This window comes from Gorilla gorilla, chromosome 10 (genome assembly GCF_029281585.2).
Source record: "Gorilla gorilla gorilla isolate KB3781 chromosome 10, NHGRI_mGorGor1-v2.1_pri, whole genome shotgun sequence".
In the NCBI taxonomy this organism is placed as follows: Eukaryota; Metazoa; Chordata; class Mammalia; order Primates; family Hominidae; genus Gorilla; species Gorilla gorilla.
The window spans coordinates 22,604,583-22,625,482 of NC_073234.2; the positions used below are offsets into that span (position 1 = coordinate 22,604,583).

The 20,900-nt window shown below is 57.2% G+C and overlaps 1 protein-coding gene, 1 long non-coding RNA gene and 2 other non-coding genes across 6 annotated transcripts; all 4 read left to right on the forward strand.

Annotated features, from left to right (window-relative positions):
* Positions 1 to 185: 185 nt before the first annotated feature.
* Positions 186 to 17,425, forward strand: PTPN6 (protein tyrosine phosphatase non-receptor type 6). Of its 3 annotated transcripts, none has more exons than XM_004052606.3 (16): positions 186 to 553; positions 7,730 to 7,852; positions 8,104 to 8,298; positions 10,921 to 11,110; positions 11,266 to 11,382; positions 11,487 to 11,600; positions 11,775 to 11,871; positions 12,255 to 12,334; positions 12,532 to 12,681; positions 13,767 to 13,898; positions 14,032 to 14,186; positions 16,041 to 16,108; positions 16,202 to 16,353; positions 16,452 to 16,543; positions 16,915 to 17,054; positions 17,235 to 17,425. In XM_004052606.3, the coding sequence occupies exons 1-15, from the start codon at positions 540 to 542 to the stop codon at positions 17,027 to 17,029; spliced, it is 1,794 nt and encodes a 597-aa protein (XP_004052654.1). In that variant the 5' UTR covers positions 186 to 539; the 3' UTR covers positions 17,030 to 17,054; positions 17,235 to 17,425. The 3 variants fall into 3 exon arrangements, with proteins under 3 accessions (XP_004052654.1, XP_063550641.1, XP_004052653.1); XM_063694571.1 differs by having other exon boundaries at positions 202 to 553; positions 16,915 to 17,045; XM_004052605.5 differs by lacking the exon at positions 186 to 553 and adding an exon at positions 4,357 to 7,641.
* A 1,868-nt stretch (positions 17,426 to 19,293) lies between these two features.
* Positions 19,294 to 20,557, forward strand: LOC109029060 (uncharacterized). Its single transcript, XR_002008056.2, has 2 exons — positions 19,294 to 19,459; positions 20,311 to 20,557. It is a non-coding gene; the product is annotated as an uncharacterized lncRNA (long non-coding RNA).
* MIR200C (microRNA mir-200c) lies at positions 19,811 to 19,877 on the forward strand. The gene has a single exon (NR_106203.1). It is a non-coding gene; the product is annotated as a microRNA mir-200c (primary transcript).
* MIR141 (microRNA mir-141) lies at positions 20,207 to 20,301 on the forward strand. The gene has a single exon (NR_106204.1). It is a non-coding gene; the product is annotated as a microRNA mir-141 (primary transcript).
* Positions 20,558 to 20,900: the final 343 nt, after the last annotated feature.

The window sequence follows — 20,900 nt, forward strand, 5'->3', positions numbered from 1 at the left end:
GATTGGGTCCCTCAGCGCCCTGGGTGGGTGGGCCGGCACAGGGGGTACCTCCTTCTCTGAGGAATTGGGCTGTTAGGGCTTTCCCTTAGGCCCTTTGGTTTCCGCCTACGGAGAGGTTTCCCCCATTGGTTGCTCTTCCTCAGCCAGGGTTACTTCCTGGTCTGTTCCCCTACCCAATGTCCCGCCGCTCTGTCAGCTTGAGCTCCAGGTGGAGCTCCAGGTGGCTCCTCCTCTCCCGAGGGAAGGCGGCCCTGGACCAGCAGGCGGGCCTGCTGTACTCCCGCTTTGGGGCTGCAGGGAAGCTGGCCGCTGTGGGCGGTCTCGGGCCAGCCCCGCCCCACCTGTCCTTTTCCTGGAGACTATTAGTCCGGGGTTTGTCCCTGCAGTGCCATTGGCCTGGCAGGCAGGATCGAGGAGGAAGTGGCTGATTACTGAGCGGTTCTTCCTCACCTGGCTTGGGCCACTGTGCACAGCTGTGCCACTGGCTCAGCCCCGCCCCCTGCGGCCCTCCGCCGTGGCTTCCCCATCCCTACAGAGAGATGCTGTCCCGTGGGTAAGTCCCGGGCACCACCCGGGTCCCAGTCTCCTGTTAGTTTTGGAGGGAGGGAGGGCTTTGTTGATGCTCACTCCGACGTGTGTGAACATGAGTGCGATCTGCCACTGCCCTGCGCCTGTTTCCGGTCCCTATGAACCTTCCCCTTCCCGCAAGGTGTGAGGACCCCCAGGCTCACTCATGCCCCTCTGCCCCCTCTTTAACATTTTCCCCTGGACAAGTGTGTATCTGTTCTCTCCATTGCATTTCTACTTCCAGCCTCTGGGCTCCTGCTTCTGCCTCCTGCTTAGGACCTGTCCCCCTGGGTAGCTCACAACACCGCAAACATAGCAGGCAGAGGCCACCGGCGAAGGCCCTCCCACGTCCAGCCAACTTCTCCGCACTTCCCAACATCTGACTTTGGTCCCATCTTCTTTCTGTTTCCTTTCACTTCCCTTTCCCCTGCATCATTCATTCAACAGGTATGTGTTGAGCATCTATTATGCACCAGGTGCTGTTTAAGATGCTGGTAATACTGGAGGGAACAAGACAGACATGGTCTCTGCTCTCACGGAGCTTACATTCCAGTGGGAGGTTACAGACCGAACAAATAACCCAATAAATTGGATCATTGCAGATTCTCAGAAGTATTACGCGGAAAATAGACAGCCTTGGCTGGGTGTAGTGGTTCACACCTGTGATCCCAGCACCGTGGGAGGCTGAGGCGAGAGGATTGCTTGAGCCCAGGAGTTTGAGACCAGCCTGGCCAATATAGTGAGACCCTGTCTCTACAAAAAATAAGAAATCAGCTGGGTGTGGTGGCATGCGTCCTGTGGTTCCAGCTATGGAGAGGCTAAGGTGAGAGGCTTGCTTGAGCCTGGGAGGTCAAGGCTGCAGTCAGCGATGATTGCACCACTGCACACCAGCCTGGGCGACAGAGTGAGACCTTGTCTCAAATAAAAAAAAAAAAAAGAAAGAAAATGAACCAGCTTCATGTGCTAGCAAGTGACTGGGTGTGCAGGTGACATTACTAGCTGGAGGGATCAGGGAGGCCTTCCCGAGGAGGTGACATTTGAGCTGAGACCCGGATGAGGAGGAAGAGGAGCCGGCCATGTGACGTAGTGATCAACAGTCAAGCATCTCCGGGCAGAGGAGATGGTGAGCACAAAGCCCTAATGTGGGAACAAACAAAAAAAGGACAGTGTGCCCGTGGCAGAGGACCCTAGTGGAGCGGAGGCAGGGCCACAGCAGGTTAGACCTTGTTGGAGCTAGGATGTTGAAAGTGAAAACCTGACCAGATGAGGTGGCGCACGCCTGTGATCCCAGCACTTTGGGAGGCCGAGGGAGGAGGATTGCTTGAGCTCAGGAGTTTAAAACCAGCCTGGGCAACATAGACAGACCCCATCTCTATTAAAAAAAAAATACTGGGTATGATGGTCCAAGCATGTGGTAGTCCTAGCAGTTTGGGAGGCTGAGGTGGGAGGATCACTTGAGCCCAAGAGTTCAAGACCACTCTGGGCAACATAGGGAGAGACCTCATCTCTACTACGACTACTACTACTACTACTAATAAATAGCTGGATGTAGTGGCATGCACCTGTGGTCTCAGTTACTTGGAAGGCTGAGGCAGGAGGATCACCTGAGCCAAGGAGGTCGAGGCTGCAGTGAGTTGGATTGTGACACTGCACTTCAGCCTGGGTGATAAAGCAAGATTCTGTGTCAAAAAAAAAAAAAAGAGAGAGAGGGAAGGAAGGAAGGAAGGGAAGGAAGAAAGAAAAAGAGAAAGAAGGAAAAAAAGGAAAGAGCGAGAAAGAAGAAAGAAAAGGAAGGAAGGAAAGAAAGAGGAAAGAAAGAAAAGAAAGGAAAGAAAAAGAAAAAGTGACACCCAGTCGAAAGAAAAAGAAAAAGTGACAACCGGCTGGGCATGGTGGCTCACGCCTGTAATCCCAGCACTTTGGGAGGCCGAGGCAGGTGGATCACGAGGTCAGGAGTTCGAGACCTGCCTGGCCAACATGGTGAAACCCTGTCTCAACTAAAGATACAAAAAAAAAAAAAATTAGGCTGGCACGGTGGTGCGCACCTGTAAGTCCCAGCTACTAGGGAGGCTGAGGCAGGAGAATTGCTTTAACCCAGGAGGCGGAGGTTGCAGTGAGCCGAGATTGCGTCACTGCACTCCAGCCTGAGTGCAGCGGGAGAGACTCCATCTCAAAAAAAAAAAGAAAAGAAAAAGAAAAAGTGACAACCTGCTTACAGAGTACTGGCGAGTTTGTGGGTGGGTGGCTCCCCAGCCCTGCTGATTCTTGCTTCTCACACTCACGTCTGCCCCTGCCCCAGTGCACATCTTGTCACTGTCGGCCCCACTGATGGGGTTCCTACTGAGTCTTCTGGTCCCTGATCCCGTCTATGGTCATTTTCCTGCCAGGTAGCTTGGCCAGGCCTCCCCTGGTGCAGATTTCATTCTTGGTTTCTCAGCCTGGCCTTGAATGACCCTCTACAGCAGGGTCCCCACCTCTCAGAACAACTTTGCTCCAGCCACACGGCTTGCTCACGGCCAGGCACTGCCCATGTGGACTCTGTGTGTGCCACCTCTTTGCCCTGACCCATGTTGCCTCTGGGGGAGCACTTCTTCCTCCACCTTCCATCATGGGCTGTGGCAGTGCCCATCCCATCTGCCCCCGATGCTGTCTGCTGCAGTATGGTTGTTGGGGGAAAGGGCACCAGGCTCCGGCGTCTGACAGCTGTGTTTTACCCACCTTCCTACTCACTAGCTTGTGACCTTGGCCAATTACTTAACATCTCTGAGTCTTAGTTTCTGTTTCTAAAATTGGGTGAATAACACCTACTAAGTAGGGTTGGCCTGAGGATTAATAGTATAATGTAAAAGCTGGCAGCACTGAAACCCTGCCACTTACCAGCTTTTCACATCAGTATTTGGGAAATATTGTTAAGCTCATTTGTCAGGCGGGGATTCTGAGGCTCAGAGCAGTTCCAGAACTTTCTACAGATTATTTTGCCTTGTTTGCGCTTCCAGACTGCCTATCTTCTTGTATCACCAGTGATCTTGATCTGTATGGTTTTTAATTTTTTTTTTTTTTTGAGACGGAGTTTCACTCTGTTGCCCAGGCTGGAATGCGGTGGCATGATCTCGGCTCACTGCAACCTCCACCTCCTGAGAAGCTGGGATTACAGGCATGTGCCACCACACCCGGCTAATTTTTGTATTTTTAGTAGAGTCGGGGTTTCACCATGTTGGCCAGGCTGGTCTCGAACTCCTGACCTCAAGTGATCTGCCTACCTCGGCCTCCCAAAGTGCTGGGATTACAGACGTGAGCCACCGCGCCCGGCCTGGTTTTTAATTTTTTAAAAATTTATTGGGCCGGGCGTGGTGGCTCACGCCTGTAATCCCAGCACTTTGGGAGGCCAAGGTGGGCGGATCACGAGATCAGGAGATCGAGACCATCCTGGCTAACACGGTGAAACCCCGTCTCTGCGAAAATACAAAAAAAATTAGCCAGCGTGGTGGCGGGCGCCTGTAGTCCCAGCTACTCTGGAGGCTGAGGCAGCAGAAAGGCGTGAACCCGGGAGGCGGAGCTTGCAGTGAGCCGAGATCGCGCCACTGCACTCCAGCCTGGGAGACAGAGCGAGACTCCGTATCAAAAAAAAAAAAAAAAAAAAAAAAGATTTTATTTATATTTATTTGTTTATTTATTTTGAGACGGAGTCTTGCTCTGTCACCCAGGCTGGAGTGCAGCGGTGCAATATCGGCTCACTGCAAGCTCCGCCTCCCGGGTTCACGCCATTCTCTTGCCTCAGCCTCCCAAGTAGCTGGGATTACAGGCTAGTAGAGATGGGGTTCCACTGTGTTGCCCAGCTGATCTCGAACTCCTGACCTCAAGTGATCCTCCCACCTCGGCCTCCCAAAGTGCTGGGATTACAGGTGTAAGTCACTGCGCCCAGCTGTATTTTTATTTTTATTTTTTGAGACAGGGTCTCACTCTGTCACCCAGGCTGGATTACAGTGGCACAACCATGGCTCACTGCAGCCTCGACCACCCCAGGCTCAAGCGATCCTCCCATCTCAGTCTCCCAAGTCCCTGGGGCTACAGGGGTGTGCCACCACACCTGGCTAAATTTTGTATTTTTTGTAGAGACAGGGTTTCTCCAGGTTTCCCAGGCTGGTCTCAAACTCAGTGTCAAGTAATCCACCAGCCTCACCCCCACAAAGTGCTGGGATTACAGGCGTGAGCCACTGCGCCTGGCCTTGATCTCTACTTTTATCTTCCTGCTTCCAAGGAAATATTTTTTTCTTCTGAATTATCAGGCATTTACTCTTGTAATTCTTAGTCTCCCTACGCTTGTTTCCTCCATAAGAAAATGGGGAAAATTATTCCTACATCACAGGGCTGTCTGAGGCCTAAATGAGATCGTGTATGTGAAAGTGATCTGCAAACCCCACACCATGTCAAGGTAAGGGAGGTAGTTTTTAATTTTCCTGCCAAAGGATAGCAGAAACTGTACCTCTTGTCTGAGTTCTGCCTCTTGGCTTGACACCCTTCAGAGGAATTCCTGCCTCTTCCATGGGTCAGGAAGAGGTGCCTAGTTAGTTTCTTCTGGGTGCCGAGTTAATTCCTTCCCACCAAGTGGGTTTAAGCCCTGGAAGGAGTGTCTTGGGGCCAGGGTGCAGTGGGCGTTTGGTGCTGAGCATGGACCTGAAACTTCGTGTGTGGTCAGATTTATGTTCCATGCGTGGGGATGTGCACCGGACCAGGTATGTGTGTAGGTGGACGTGGATGATGAGGTGTGTGTGCTGTGACTGTGTGTGCACCCTTGCCTGCGTATGACAAGCAGGCTGTGTGTGTAGGACCAGGAAGCTGTACTTGTGGCCAGGTATGTGGCTATGGACTGACGAGTTTGTTTGTTGGACACTTGCTCAGTGCCAGGCATCGCACTGGACTCTGAACACTCAGAGATGAGCGAGAGCGCCAGCGGGTGTCCCGCGCTGCAGCCAGCTTTGCATGTGCTCTTCTTGCTCCTTGGCGTTGGGCGTGGGGGTTCCGCGGATTTCCGGGGTTCCGGGGTGGTGTCCAAGCTGAAGGAGTAGTCAAAGCTGGACCATGCAATAAACCCACCAGGCAGATTCCCCAGGGCACCGGTGAGAGAAGAAAACCAGAAACAAATAGAACAAAAAGAAAGAAAGAAAAGTGGAAAAGCCTTTTTTGGGGGAAAACATTGATGTTTGATGTTTCTAAAAATGATAATGTAGTTATCATGGGAAAATTAGACTTGTTGGGCTTAAAACTTTATTTTTTCTTCTTTTACCTGAAGCATAACACGCATAATGTTCATAAATATTAAGCACACAACCTGACTCCATTTTTTTTTTTTTTTGAAATAGAGTCTTACTGTGTTGCCAGGCTGGAGTGCAGTGGTGTGATCTTGGCTCGCTGCAACCTCCGCTTCCGGGGTTCAAGTGATTCTCCTGCCTCAACCTCCCGAGTAGCTGGGATTACAGGCGCCCACCACCACGCCCAGCTAATTTTTTTGTATTTTTAGTAGAGAGGGGGTTTCACCATGTTGGCCAGGATGGTCTCGATCTCCTGACCTCGTGATCCGCCAGCCTTGGCCTCCCAAAGTGCTGGGATTACAGGTGTGAGCCACTGCGCCCGGCTGACTTCACGTTTATACACACCCATGCAAACAGCATCCAGATAGAGACAAAGAGCCTTCCCTGTACCCTAAAAGTTTCCCAGAAATTGTTCCCAGTTAGCATATTTATTTTTATAAAGGTAATGCATGCCCATCATATAACATTCAAAAAGGTATGTAGAGAACCAAGTGTCTACCCCAGCCCTGTCCTCCAGCCACCCAGTTTCCCTCCCTAGGGGAAGCCACCAATATGTGTTTCTGATGTATCCCCTGTTGAGCTGCTTTTCCTTGTTTTGGTTTGGCGGTGTTGATGTTTGTATTTGGAATTACAGGCAGGCAGCATCATACACCTTAGTGTTTAGGGCCTCTAAGATCAACCAGCCCTGAGAAAATCAGCCATGGCGAGGACCTTGTTCCCCAGCCCCCAGGAGATAGGCCCCCTGGCGGGAGTCCTGGGGCAGGGCAGAGGCCTAGGGACAAGAATTAGAAAGGACCCACGTTGACAGGGCTGCTCAGGGTCATGTTGTCCATCCCTCTGCCACAGTGGCATGGACAAACTGCGTATGTCGGTTAGAGGAGGGCACCCTTCTCTCTTGCAAGCATTGGCAAGGTCTTAACTATTAGTCTGCTCCTCCCATGGCAGCCCCTTTGGACAAGGAGGCTCTTAATCTCTGTTCTTTGAAGCCCTGAGGGCTGGTGTATAGAAGTTCAAAGCATTGGCTTTGGAACCGGACTGTCGGGGTTTGAATCCTGGCACTGCAGCTGACTCACTGATGGACTCAGGCAATGCCTTAAACTCCCTGAGCCTCAGGTTCCTTGTCTGTAAAATGATAAAGATAGCCCCTGTTTCACAGGGCTGTGGTGAGAAACCAATCAGACAAGGCATGTGAACGCCATTATAGCACAGCGCCCGGCATCCAGCAGGACTCACTCGATGACAGTTGTCACCGCCATCATTGTTATTAGCGTGGGCCAGGGAGGGCTGCGTAAAAGCAGCTGGTGGAGGAGGGAGAGATGCCGTGTGACCGTCTGGGTTCGCATGCATGAAGTATTATCTGGGCCTGGAGTGTGCAAGGCACACATGTGTCCTTACTGCATGTGTTGTCACATATGTGCAATGCCATGCTCCTGAGCCTTTGATTGCAGATGTGTGGGAAGTGGGCCCCGTCCCCACCCCCAGTGCCACCCTGCTCTGCTTCTCTTCCCTTGCTGTGCTCTAAAACGAGAAGTACAAGTGAGTTCCCCCAAGGGGTCGGCCGCGCCTCTTCCTGTCCCCGCCCTGCCGGCTGCCCCAGGCCAGTGGAGTGGCAGCCCCAGAACTGGGACCACCGGGGGTGGTGAGGCGGCCTGGCACTGGGAGCTGCATCTGAGGCTTAGTCCCTGAGTTCTCTGCCTGCCCAGACTAGCTGCACCTCCTCATTCCCTGCGCCCCCTTCCTCTCCGGAAGCCCCCAGGATGGTGAGGTAAGGGCCTGCCACCCACGGTAGACAGGAGGCAAGGGTGCCTGGTGCCCACGGGACCCCTCCTCACTGCCCTGCCTGGGCCGCCCAGGTGGTTTCACCGAGACCTCAGTGGGCTGGATGCAGAGACCCTGCTCAAGGGCCGAGGTGTCCACGGTAGCTTCCTGGCTCGGCCCAGTCGCAAGAACCAGGGTGACTTCTCGCTCTCCGTCAGGTAGGTGGGCCCCCCGCAACCCCGGGCATTTTGGCCACTCTCTTGTGCCATCCAGGCCCTGAACCACTCATTCCTGGTTCCCCGTGGCAGTGCTGACTCCCCCTCTGTTCCCTTGCCCCCAACCCCCACACTCCCCATCCCTGTCTGTGCCCACCCATGCCCATGTGTGCCCCCACCCAGGACCTCAGCTGATCCCTGCCCTCCTGCCTCTACTCCTGCACCGACTGGCCTCACCGCCTGGTGCCCTGCAGGGTGGGGGATCAGGTGACCCATATTCGGATCCAGAACTCAGGGGATTTCTATGACCTGTATGGAGGGGAGAAGTTCGCGACTCTGACAGAGCTGGTGGAGTACTACACTCAGCAGCAGGGCGTCCTGCAGGACCGCGACGGCACCATCATCCACCTCAAGTACCCGCTGAACTGCTCCGATCCCACTAGTGAGAGGTGAGGGCTCCACACCCCCGCCACTCCCAAGCAGGGATGAGCCGGCTCCCACCCTGAACAACCAGGGAGGCAGGGAGACTGGCAGCCGGCGCTGCCTACCCTCCATCCCCTCCCCTCCCTGCACCGGCTGGGGCTCTCAGTGTCCCTCCTCCATGCTGTCCTGGGGCCTGGTGTCTCAGAGCCTAACCTACCACCCTTTCCACCTAACCCCGAGGAAGCCACAGAAAACTGCCTTGCCCTACTCCAGGGGCCCTGGCCGCTGCAACCCAGGTCCCACTAGAGACAGGGAGGCCACTGTTGGTGGCCAGCATGTCGTGCAGGCCAGCTCTGTTGTTAGAAAGCTCTTCTTCCTCTGGAATCGAGCCTGCCTTCCTCCGTCTGCTCCTCACCCCAGCACATGTTAGGACAGTGAGGAGCTGACACTGGGGTGAAGATGGGGATGAATGCTTGCCAGGACACTTGATGCCTTGTCCCAGCTGCCCCGTGGGGATGGGTCTGTGCTGTGGGGTCAAATAGGTCTCCAAACAGAGATCACTGAGAGCAGGATGGGAAGTGTTCACCTGTGTAAAGTGTCTCACGCTGTCCCGGGCACAGAGTAATACTCCAGGCATTTCCTTCGTGTGGCCTCCCCGACTCCTCCTGTGGTCTCCCAAAGGCATGGGCTGGGGGCTGGGGGCTCTGAAGGCTCCTCATGACACCATGGCTCCTTTCAGCAGCCGCATCTCAATGCCAGATCCCCTTAGAGTAAAGGGCAGCGGAATAACGCTAGGGGGTTTTCACATGCACCCCTGGGCCAAGCCGATTTGCCCTTGCCGTGGATCCCTGCATTCGTGGATCGGTTATTGAAAGGATCGGGAACCTTGCTCCTGCCAGCTTGCAGCCTCTCTGAGATTCGGGCCTCCAAACTGCATCAATATTTTTGGTCAAGGCACTGATTGAAACTTAGAGCTGGATTTGGTCACGGTGCAGCCCTGTGGCCAACCTGGGAGGTCTCCTTTCCTGGATCGGCCTCCTTCAAGGCCTTCCATCTCTCTGTGAGCCTCACATGGCTGGCTCCGTGTCTGCCCCCTGCCCTTCCTCTTCCCCACCGCAACACTCAGGGGGCTTTTGGCACTGAGACCCTCTAAAGCTCATGTCCTCTCTTTCTCCTTCCCTCCAGCCAGGAGAGGAGGACGGGCTGACCAGTGCCTGGAGTTGGAAGAGAGGAGCAGGGCCCCAGGAGGCCCCTGCAGAGGAGGCTGAGGCCTGGGTTCAAGGAGAAGAGAGAAGAGAGGGAAGGAAGGGAGGGCAGTGCCGGGGTGGGAGGTTAAGACCAGGGAAGCCACACTGGAGGCCCTTTTGGGTGACCAATCCCAGGAGCCAGTGTCACCCCTGAGCCTGGGAGTGTGTGAGAGGCTCTTTCTCCCAGGTTCTGCTGTGTCCCCTGCCTTGTCTGTGCGCCTCCTCCTCTGCGAGAATTTGCATCTGTCCCTCGGTGGCTCTGCGCTTCCTGTGGTCAGCCTGACATTTGCATGGAGACTTCCTCATACTGGGGCCTGAGGGAAGGGGCTCAGCCCCCTCCCCGCTACCTGGGGTCCTAGCCTGTCCCCAAGCGGTGGGCTGAAGTAGCCCAGTGGGGTTAGGAGGCTCTGGGGGTCTCTCGGCTGGAGTCACCTCTGGGCAGGGGTGAGATGGGTTGGGACAGACTGGTCCTCCCCTCCTTCCCCCCATCCCTGCGGTTGGAAAATTTGCCCGCCCTCCCCTCGTCCCTGGGCTGAGGAAACCTCACAACCTCACTTCTCACTCTCTCCCCAGAAGGAGTTTTGTGTTTTTTCCATCACGTGGTTTCCTGTGGGGCTGGGCATTGTGGGGCTACAGTTTCCTCCTGGGAAAGGGGTGTGCTTCGGGGAAAGGGCTTAGTTCTGCTTTCTGCCCTGACAGCCCCTTTGAATCCGTTTGAACCCTGGGCTCCCCTTCAGTGACATCATCCAGGGCACCCCAGAACCCCCTACACCACTCTTTCCCCAGTGGGGTTGTCTTCCCCGCCTCCCTGGCGGAGCGCACCCCATCCGCCTTCCTTGTGACTTGAGTCTGTGTGTCCATCTCCCACCACTCCCTGTGGTGTGGCCTCGGTCTGCGTTTCTCTTTGCCTCTGGTCTCTGCTGGGGCACAGCCCCATCCTTCACGGAGATTCATCCTTAGCTTCTCTCCTCTAAATATTTTGAATATTGCCAGCCTTTCTGCCTTTCAGAGGTGGGCTCTGGGTTCGAAGCCTGGTTAGAACTCTGGAGGCTAGGATGGCTTGAACCTGGGAGGTCGAGGCTGCAGAGAGCTGTAACCGCGCCACTGCACTCCAGCCTGGGCAACAGAGCTCTGGAAGCTTGCCCTGGAGTCAGTCAAGGGCCCTAGGCCAGTGAGTAACAGCTCAGCGTCAGTTTCCTCGTCTATAAAATGGGGGTAATAGCATACCTAGCTCTCAGCATGTTTGTGGGAGACCTAAATGAGGTGGTGGATTTGGAAGCATCTAGCGCAGTGCCTGGCACACAGTAGGTGCTCGATTTCCGGCCCCTCTCTGTGAATGTCTCTGCTCAGCGCCTTCCCCTGTGGCCTGGGTCTTACCTTCCCTGACGCTGCCTTCTCTAGGTGGTACCATGGCCACATGTCTGGCGGGCAGGCAGAGACGCTGCTGCAGGCCAAGGGCGAGCCCTGGACGTTTCTTGTGCGTGAGAGCCTCAGCCAGCCTGGAGACTTTGTGCTGTCTGTGCTCAGTGACCAGCCCAAGGCTGGCCCAGGCTCTCCGCTCAGGGTCACCCACATCAAGGTCATGTGCGAGGTAAGGCAGCCAGGCGGCGGGGGAGCCTCTGCTGAGGCTCCTGTCTGTGACCACAGTGTGGGTGGCAGGGAGGGTCTGCCTGGGCTTGAATTCAAGGCTGGGGCCCAGGGAGGGAGACTCAAGTCCTGTGAATGGCCTTATTTGGCTTCCCCCAGGGTGGACGCTACACAGTCGGTGGTTTGGAGACCTTCGACAGCCTCACGGACCTGGTGGAGCACTTCAAGAAGACGGGGATTGAGGAGGCCTCAGGCGCCTTTGTCTACCTGCGGCAGGTCAGGGGTGGGCCCAGCTGCCTCCCCTCTTCCCCTGAGCTGTCCCCCAGATGTGAGCTTCTGGGATCTCTGAGTTGCTGACTTCTCGCTCTTCCCCACTCCAGCCGTACTATGCCACGAGGGTGAATGCGGCTGACATTGAGAACCGAGTGTTGGAACTGAACAAGAAGCAGGAGTCCGAGGATACAGCCAAGGCTGGCTTCTGGGAGGAGTTTGAGGTGCATGGTGGGGACTGGCAGGGCTGGGGCAGCTGAGGTGGTGGCAGCGGCCTGGGGCCCCAGGCGGACACCTTCCCCTCCTTGCCCACCTCTGCTCCTGACCCACCCCACGTGAGCTCCCCTGATGGATGCCCTCTTTGGGAGCTGATGCTCATTTCCCCACCCACATCTCAGAGTTTGCAGAAGCAGGAGGTGAAGAACTTGCACCAGCGTCTGGAAGGGCAGCGGCCAGAGAACAAGGGCAAGAACCGCTACAAGAACATTCTCCCCTGTGAGCACCCAGGCTGCCCCATTCACCCAGGATACCGCCCCTGCCCCAGCTGCCTCCCCTCATCTCACAGGTCTCCACCCTCCACGCCAGGAGGGGCCATCTCCCCACACCCCCCACAGAGCCCCCCCTTCTCCAAAAGGCCTCTACTCCTCCTAGAAGTGCCTCCCCACCACCAGCAGGCAGGTTGCCCCCGATCCCAACCTCCTTGTGAACTCCCTCACTCCCTCCATACAGATGATCCCCTACCCCTGCTGCCCACAGTCCCCCGCAAGCCTCATGGCTTCTGAGACCAGAATGGCCTGTTAGCTCAGGAGGGTCTGACCCAGGTGTGGTGAGTCCCTGGCTGACCCAGACCATCTCGTCTCCTCTCCACCCACTCCCAGTTGACCACAGCCGAGTGATCCTGCAGGGACGGGACAGTAACATCCCCGGGTCCGACTACATCAATGCCAACTACATCAAGGTCAGCAGTGTGGGCCACGTGGGAGGAGAGGCTGGGCCCTGGGAATTCTCTGTCTGGTGGGGGGACCCTAGATCCAGAGACAGCTGGGCAAAGCCAAAGCTGGCTTCTTGCATGGGTGAGGGTGGCAGTGGTTCAGGGCCTGTGCTGGGCCAAGGGGCTCACTGTCTTGGGGTGCGTCTCTCCACGCTTGCGTCCAGAACCAGCTGCTAGGCCCTGATGAGAACGCTAAGACCTACATCGCCAGCCAGGGCTGTCTGGAGGCCACGGTCAATGACTTCTGGCAGATGGCGTGGCAGGAGAACAGCCGTGTCATCGTCATGACCACCCGAGAGGTGGAGAAAGGCCGGGTAGGGCGCCCCCCCTTCCCCGCATCCGCCCCTGTGCTTGTGGTCATGCCATGAAGTCAAAGAGCCGTCAGATGCCAGGGCAGAAAGGGATCTCAGGGGTGAGGGTCCGGCCCTTGTTGGGAAACTGAGGGCTAGTGACAAAGTCTCAACTACACAACGTGACCCCCAGATCCCTGCATGCATCCCTGGGCTCTTCTGAGCTCCAGACCCAGGTTCCAGGCTGTCCTCCTTCCTCCTACCCCTGCCCCACCTGTCTGCATCCAGGCCCCTCCTGTCCTCCCTGCCCCATAGATCTCTCTGGAGTCTGCCCCTTACCCTGCAGGCTCCCCCTACACAGCACCCTCTGTGCTTCCATTGAAGTGATCCCATCCGTGACACAAACTGGGTCAAGTTCCTTCCTTTCTGAAATCTCTTCCATGGCTCCTGGTCACCTTTGGGATAAAGTCGCACTCTAAGGCCTGGCATTCAAGGCCTGGTGGCTTCCCTCTGACCCGCACGCTTCTCTTGAAGGCTCACCGCCCCCAGCAGCCCCGGCTCTTTCAGGTTCCCAGCCTTTCTTTGCACAAGCTCATTTTCTGCTAGGAAATGACTCTCTCCACCCTATCTCTGCCTGGCAGATGCCTCGTTTTTGAAGACACAGCCGAAGCGCTGCCTCCTCTGTGAATCCAGGTCTTGTTTCCTCCAGGACCTAGAGGGAGAATTACCTCTTTCCCAGCCACGCTCCTCAGCGCGGTGTCTCTCCCGGTCATCTGTCTCTGTGAGCTCCTCGAGGCACAGGGGCACAGACTGGGTGTTATTTGTGTCTGTGAAGCTGTGTGGTTTGCACAGCTTCAGGGACAATGCCTGCCCTGGCAACGTTTGTTGAATGACAAACGGATGTACCGGTGAAGTGGCTGGCCAGGCCTCACCACCTGTTGGTGGTTGATCTGAGACGAGAGCCCAGGTCTCCTGCCTCTCTGCCAGCCCATCCGTCCATCCAACAAATGTTTGGGCCGGTGCCAGGCACTCAGAACATAGAGCAGGACCTGGGATGGGCCACAGTGCCCTGCTCTGTGCCTCATCCCCACCTGACCCTCCCTTTCCAGAACAAATGCGTCCCATACTGGCCCGAGGTGGGCATGCAGCGCGTTTATGGACCCTACTCTGTGACCAACTGCGGGGAGCATGACACAACCGAATACAAACTCCGTACCTTACAGGTCTCCCCGCTGGACAATGTGAGCGGCCCCCACGCCCTGCCCCATTCCGGGAGTCCCTCCCTGGACTTGTTCTCCTCTCTGGTCGGGTAGGGTGAGACGGATGGGGTGTTCCGAGAGAGGAGGGGGCACTGACCCTATGTCCTCGGCTTAGGGAGACCTGATTCGGGAGATCTGGCATTACCAGTACCTGAGCTGGCCCGACCATGGGGTCCCCAGTGAGCCTGGGGGTGTCCTCAGCTTCCTGGACCAGATCAACCAGCGGCAGGAAAGTCTGCCTCACGCAGGGCCCATCATCGTGCACTGCAGGTGAGGATGATAATCCTGATGGTAGTAGTGACAGCTGAGAAGTAAATACTGCTAAGTGCCATGAGCTGTTATAAGCAATATAAACGTTAGCTCGCACGTTGAGTGCCTTCCGCTCACCCCCGGCTTCTCCTGGGTCCCCTCATGGCTCCAGACCCCTGGGTGGATCGTGGCTGGAACCAGCCCCACTTTGGCCCTCTGCCTGTGGGTATCTTCCTCAGAGCCCTCCCCAGATGTACCATCTCGCCCAACCCTGCCAAATACAGAGGAGGATCCCGGGACCCAGTTGCTGGCCAGGCCCAAGCTAGTCAGGGCAAGGCCGGGCAGGCACCCACAGTAGGCCTGTGTCCCGGCTGCTCCGCTTTCTCTCGAGGTCCCATTCTGTTGGTTTCTTCTCCCAGGAACATCTATGAGGCATGTGCTCCCCATTCCTCCTCTTTTTCCTTCGGTAGCCGCAGGGCTTCAGCTTCTTCCTGACTCCGCCCTCTCTCCCAGCTTCCCCAGGCAGTGCCCCATCCTGGCCCCCAGGGCTGTGTGGGGATGGGTGATGCTTCTTTGGGGCTGCACATAACTCCTCTGTCTATCTACCCGCATGTTTGTGATCAGGAGACCCCTGGTAAGGTGCAGAGGTGGGGGCTGCAAGGAGGAGCAGGGGTCCCACAGGTGAGCCGACTGAGCTGGCCTGGCCTGGGTGGATGAGAGGCAGTGGGTGCAGGGCCCCTCTGCTTACCAGCTGTGTGGTCTTGGACAAATTACTTAACTTTTCTAACCCTCAGCTTCCTCATCTGTAAAATCAGGATCTCAGGGTTGTCGTGAGAACTCAATGAGACCCTATCGTTGTGGCTGGAATTCCGTCAGCCCTCAAAAACTGGGCGCTGTTACTAGTTTAGTAACTCACATCAGGCAGAGAATAGGGGAATGGCAACCTGCCTTGCCCCGGTCCCTTCCCACTCCCTCCGTGGACCCCAGGCCTGCGACGGCCTCTGGCTTCCTCCTCTTCCCCCAGCAGCTGTTTGTCCTGGGACAGGGCAAGTCGGCTGAATCTAGAGGTGCCCCCGACGGGCTGTCTCGGGGACGCGGCTCTGTCCTCTGCTCTCTCAGGGAGAGGCCCATCCCCGAGAGCTACCCTCCTGCTCACCCGCCACACACACATTCACACACTTCTTGAAAGCCCCATGGCCTTTATTTAGACGTTACAGGAAGGAAGTGGGTGTGGGGGGTTATTTTTGACAATCTGGGTTTGAAATTAGACAGCGCGACTCAGGGCATCAGCTTGCTGGGCTCAGCTGAGGGTGGGCCTGGGGTCTCCCTGAGGTCTGTTTGCCCAGGGGTGGGAAAGGAGAGAAACTTCCTACTGCACTGCTCCTCTGAGTCCCCTGACCCTGTGCCCCCGCAGCCTGCTGTCTCAGGGCTGTCCTTTCCCTGATGTCAGGGTTTGAAGAAAAAGGGAAGTGAAGCCATGCTGAGAGATGCTCCATAACTCCTTCAGGGAGAGGCGGGGAGGGCTCAGGGTACCTGGGAGCCGGCAGGACAGCGGTGGGATTTGGGGGTCCCAGGTCTTCCGGGGTGGGGGCAGCCACTCACTAGGAGTGAGGAGTCGGCGCGAGGAGTGGAGGAGGGAAGGATGGTGGCAGCTGGGGAGCCAGCGTCAGCACCGCAGAGCCCGAGGTGGAGCGTGTCCATGAAGAGCTGGGCAAACCTCCATCATCACTTGCCCGGTGACCCTGGACACATTCCCTCCCATCACTGGAGGCTCAGGCTGCTCCTGTGGTGCCTGGGGCTGGAGCTGAGCGCTGGGTACCCCCCTTCCCGGGGAGGGCTTGACTGGCCTCTGATGGTACCCCTGTCTTTCCCCAGCGCCGGCATTGGCCGCACAGGTACCATCATTGTCATCGACATGCTCATGGAGAACATCTCCACCAAGGGTGAGGGGCACCTGGGGGTTTGGGGGTGGGGGGTGAGCAGCCCCTCGGTGTCCACCTATGCCTGGACCTGAGGTTTGACTGCCCCCCACCCAGGCCTGGACTGTGACATTGACATCCAGAAGACCATCCAGATGGTGCGGGCACAGCGCTCGGGCATGGTGCAGACGGAGGCGCAGTACAAGTTCATCTACGTGGCCATCGCCCAGTTCATTGAAACCACTAAGAAGAAGCTGGAGGTCCTGCAGGTGCGTGTGGAGCAGGGCCCGGGGGAGGCTGCCGTGCAGGATGGGTGCCACCTGGCCCTGCTGGGACCACCACCTTCCCACTGTCCCTCTGCCCACAGTCGCAGAAGGGCCAGGAGTCGGAGTACGGGAACATCACCTACCCCCCAGCCATGAAGAATGCCCATGCCAAGGCCTCCCGCACCTCGTCCAAGTGAGTGGCCCTGACTGCCACCGCCCGGCATCCACCCCTTTGTCCTGCCCAGCCCGATCCTCACTTTCTGGAGAGGACAAGTGTTGCAGCTGGGGGGACCTGGCTTCAAGTTCAGGCTTGGTTCTCACCCCTTCTGTTCATAAGCATTTCCTGAGTGCCCACCACGTGTGGGCCTCTGCTAGGTACCAGCAGTGCACTCGTGTATGAGATGTAGCCTCTGTCCTCTAGGAGCTTGGAGTCTAGTGCAGGGACCGTGGCTGGGTCACCTGTGAGATGGGGTGGCCAGAGGGGACTGCCAGTGCCGGGTCCCCCTGTGCTGTCTCCTGACCTGCACCAACTGCCTGTACTTGCCCCCCTGCACCCGGCTGCAGACACAAGGAGGATGTGTATGAGAACCTGCACACTAAGAACAAGAGGGAGGAGAAAGTGAAGAAGCAGCGGTCAGCAGACAAGGAGAAGAGCAAGGGTTCCCTCAAGAGGAAGTGAGCGGTGCTGTCCTCAGGTGGCCATGGTACAGCTCTTCTGCCTGGGTGTCCTCCCTGCCCTTCCCCGTGTCCTTGGCTCCACTGCCTTCCCTGGGTGGATGGGGTGGCCGCAGCCTCATTCTGTGCTTCCCAGCTGCCCCAGACCCTCTTGCTCCACCTCCAGGTTCCAGCTACCCTCTCACTCCCTCACTCCCTTCTCTTGGCAGCCTCAGCCCTGACCCTGTGGAAGCATTCCGCGATGGACAGACTCACAACCTGAACCTAGGAGCGCCCCATTCTTTTGTAATTTAAATGGCTGCATCCCCCCCACCACTCCCTGACCCTGTATATAGCCCAGCCAGGCCCCAGGCAGGGCCAACCCTTCTCCTCTTGTAAATAAAGCCCTGGGATCACTGTGTGTCGCCTCTGAGCCCTTTGCTTGCCCAGTGAGTGGGCGGCCAGAGGGCAGGGCAGGATGGGTAACCGTGCGTGCCTCCGTGCGTGCCTCGCGTGAAAGCTCCGCCTTCTGTCAGACGGACGTGGGTCGGGACTCCGCCTCGCACGTGGGAAGGTGACCGTGGGTGAAGCTCCCCAGTCTCCTTCTTTAAAATGGAGGGCGATCATAACAGGGTGGTTGTGAAAAGCACCGAGATGATGGCTGACGATAAGACGGGCACAGTGACTCATCACACGCTTGCCATGTGCCCAGGCACTAAAAGACTACACACGTTAGTTCAGTCTAGGCACTTCTGTCATTCTCATTTTACAGTGGCGGAAACTGAGGGACAGAAAAACTAAGTAACTTGGTCACTTGCCCAAGGTCACAGGGCTATGGAACAGTGCGGCTGGGATTCGAACCCAGGCCGTCTGACCCCAGAGCCCACACTCCTTACCCTGGAGTTGCAGCTGGGGCCACCCTCATGGGGGCCCTGATCACACTCCCCTGATGCTGAGTTCCAGATCTGAACTAAGAAGAGTAGTTAACAGCCGGAAGCGCAGACCTGAGGCCAGCCCGGCTGCGTCCCCTCTGGCGGGAACAGGGGCAGGCTCCTCAGAGCACCCGGGTGCGCCCAGCTCCTCCCCTCATCCAGGCCGCTGCTGCCCTTATCCTCTTGGGCAGAGTTTGAAGAGCTGGCTGACGTGAAGAGTGCTTTGTTTTTTGTCCCCTCTTCCTTCCCCCCTTGTCAGGAGTGGGGTTTCTTCTTTATTTGAAACACTGGTGTCCTGGGGAGTAAAGCCGGTGGGAGTCATCCCTCAGGAAGTGCTGGCGCCCACTCCTGGAAAGGCTGAGACAGCACAGGTCCCGAAGCCCAGAGGCTGGGCGTGCATTACTCAGCAAATCCTTTCAGAGCCCCCGGCGTCACAGGCATTCACAGTCCCCCGACCTCCTGGAACTTAGGAGGCTGGTCAGGGAGACAGATTCACAAACCGATCACAAGCATCAAATAATTGCAGGCGGGTATTAAGAAGGAAGCAAACAAAGCCTGGGAGAGAGAACAGCGAGGGATTGAGCAACCCAATAGCTCCCTGGGGCTGTGGCCCTCCAGGGCATGGGTGGGGCAATCACCTGTCGGGCCCAGGTCCCCTCTCCCAGCAACGCCCCTTCTATACAAGCCGCAGCTGCACAAAGGCAAGTCCCACCTCCTCTAACCGCCCTTGGGCTACCTGCCCTTGGGGTGGGACTTGGACTCCACTGAGGGCTGTACTGTGAGGTGGGTCCGGGAGCAGCTCGGTCCGGAGAGTGGAGCGCGATCATTCCCTCTGCAGGCCTCAATCGAGGGGCAGGGCTGATGCTCCGGGCCAGCTGGGGTCTCTGGGTAGCGGTGGGTAACTTCACACTAGGGGCACCTTGCTGGGACCCGCCTGCCCTTCACAGGCCTGGCGGGGCCTTCTCCCTCCCCTTTCCCTCAGGGGATCCCAGCACAGGCTGGGCACTGCGTGGCGGCACAGCCCAACTCCTGCCCAGCTGACCCCTCGCTGACCTCAGGGATCTCTCTGGCCTGCCAGCTCCGCTGTGGGCAGGGTCTGAGGCCACAGAGGAATGGGCTAGTCCTGGGGGCAGCATCTGCTGTGGGGAGGGGACCCAAGGACAGTCCCCGCTTTTTGTTCCTCTGGAGACAGGGGTGAGACTAGGCAGGGTGGAGAAAAGAGGCCCCTGGGAGAGGGTGGGAGGCCTAGAGGAGTGGCCAAGCCTTAGAGGAGGTGCCCGTGGCTGGCGCTGGGAGGGAAGGGGTTAAGGCAGTGGGGGGGCAGCCTATGGCAGGAGGACACACCTGTGCGCAGGGTGGCAGGCGGGGCCCAGGTAAGGAGCCTGCGCTGGCTGCCCGGCAGGCGGAGAAGGAAGGAGGAAGAGCGGAGGCCAGGGCGGGCTCTAGGCCGTGAAATCTGGGGCCTTAAAGCCCCTTCGTCTCCCCAGCACCCACTCTCTGGGGGCAGGTGGGCCCGGTGACAGGTAAAGGCCACCAGGGGAGAGGTCCTGGGCTGAGCTTGGGACTGCAGAGGGGGGATGAGGGTGGGTAAATCGGTGTGTGTTGCGGGTCGGGAAAGGCTGCGGGGGTAGGGGAAGGTGGCTCAGAGGCGGCGGGCCGACGGTCGAGGGGCTTCGGAGGGCCCTGCTTGGACTGCAACCTGGGCCTAGTGATCAGCGACCCAGGGTGTGGCTGGTGGCGGGCAGCAGGGCTCACCAGGAAGTGTCCCCAGGGACTCGGGTGGTGGGGGGATGGGAGCCAGGGATCTGCAGCTTTTCCGCAGGGATCCTGGGCCTGAAGCTGCCTGACCCAAGGTGGGTGGGCTGGGCGGGGGCCCTCGTCTTACCCAGCAGTGTTTGGGTGCGGTTGGGAGTCTCTAATACTGCCGGGTAATGATGGAGGCCCCTGTCCCTGTGTCAGCAACATCCATCGCCTCAGGTCCCCAGCCCTTAGCTGGCTGCAGCCCCCTCCCCACTTCCCACGCACCCCGGAAGCCCCTCGTCTTGAGCTAAGAGCGTTGCACAAGGGGTGGTTCTTGTTGGCTGGCTGCCACTGAGGGACACAATGGGCCCCAGCCCCTCCTCCCACCCAGTGCGATTTGTCACCTGGTGGATCCAGAACCCACAGTCGACCTTGAGCTTGGGGTTGGCTCGCCCCCTCTCCAGAGACCTCACCCGGCCTGTGGCCAGGGTCCCTGTAGCAACTGGTGAGCGCGCACCGTAGTTCTCTGTCGGCCGGCCCTGGGTCCATCTTCCAGTACAGTGTTGGATGGTCTAATTGTGAAGCTCCTAACACTGTCTGGTAAAGATGGCCCCCGGGTGGGTTCTCTCGGCAGTAACCTTCAGGGAGCCCTGAAGACCATGGAGGACTACTGACCAACAACCTCTGACCTTCACCCCTCTGGATGGGGGACGAATCACTAGGCAAAGGGGAACAATGGGAAGGAGACAAAATGGCTGCCTTTACAGCTGCAGCAAGATGTGGAAACACTGGTTCCCTAGGCACCTCCATTGTCTTCCTGCCTTGGGAACATGAAATAAATAAAGTGTGAAGGGGAACATGAGGAAGACTGATCCAAGTCACTTGACCTGTCTTTTGTTTAATTGTTTATCTCATCTTAGCCTCCCAGCAACTCAGGATTGGGGCTGCGACGTCTGCTTCGTCTTTCATGATACTCAACCCCAAGCAGAGCAAAATATCTTAAAAATCGAAGCAGATTAACCCAGTCCCTCTGTTCAGATCCACCTGCTGCCCTATCTGCATTTGGCAGTTCCTGTACATACTTTGCACCTATGTTTTGTCTGAGTTCCACATCTTCCTTGCCTCCCCGCAGGGATGGGAAATGGGCAGTAGTGGGAGATTCAGGTATAAACGGTGGCTCTGTTTCTCTGGTGCCTGAGATTCGGGAAGGCCTGTCTTGGGAAG

What these genes read in the sequence shown, in the direction of transcription:
- PTPN6 (XM_004052606.3), top strand. An exon ending in TCAATGCCAACTACATCAAG is followed by an intron (nt 12,335 to 12,531) that starts GTCAGCAGTGTG and finishes GCTTGCGTCCAG; the next exon opens with AACCAGCTGCTAGGCCCTGA. An exon ending in AGAAGCTGGAGGTCCTGCAG is followed by an intron (nt 16,354 to 16,451) that starts GTGCGTGTGGAG and finishes CTCTGCCCACAG; the next exon opens with TCGCAGAAGGGCCAGGAGTC.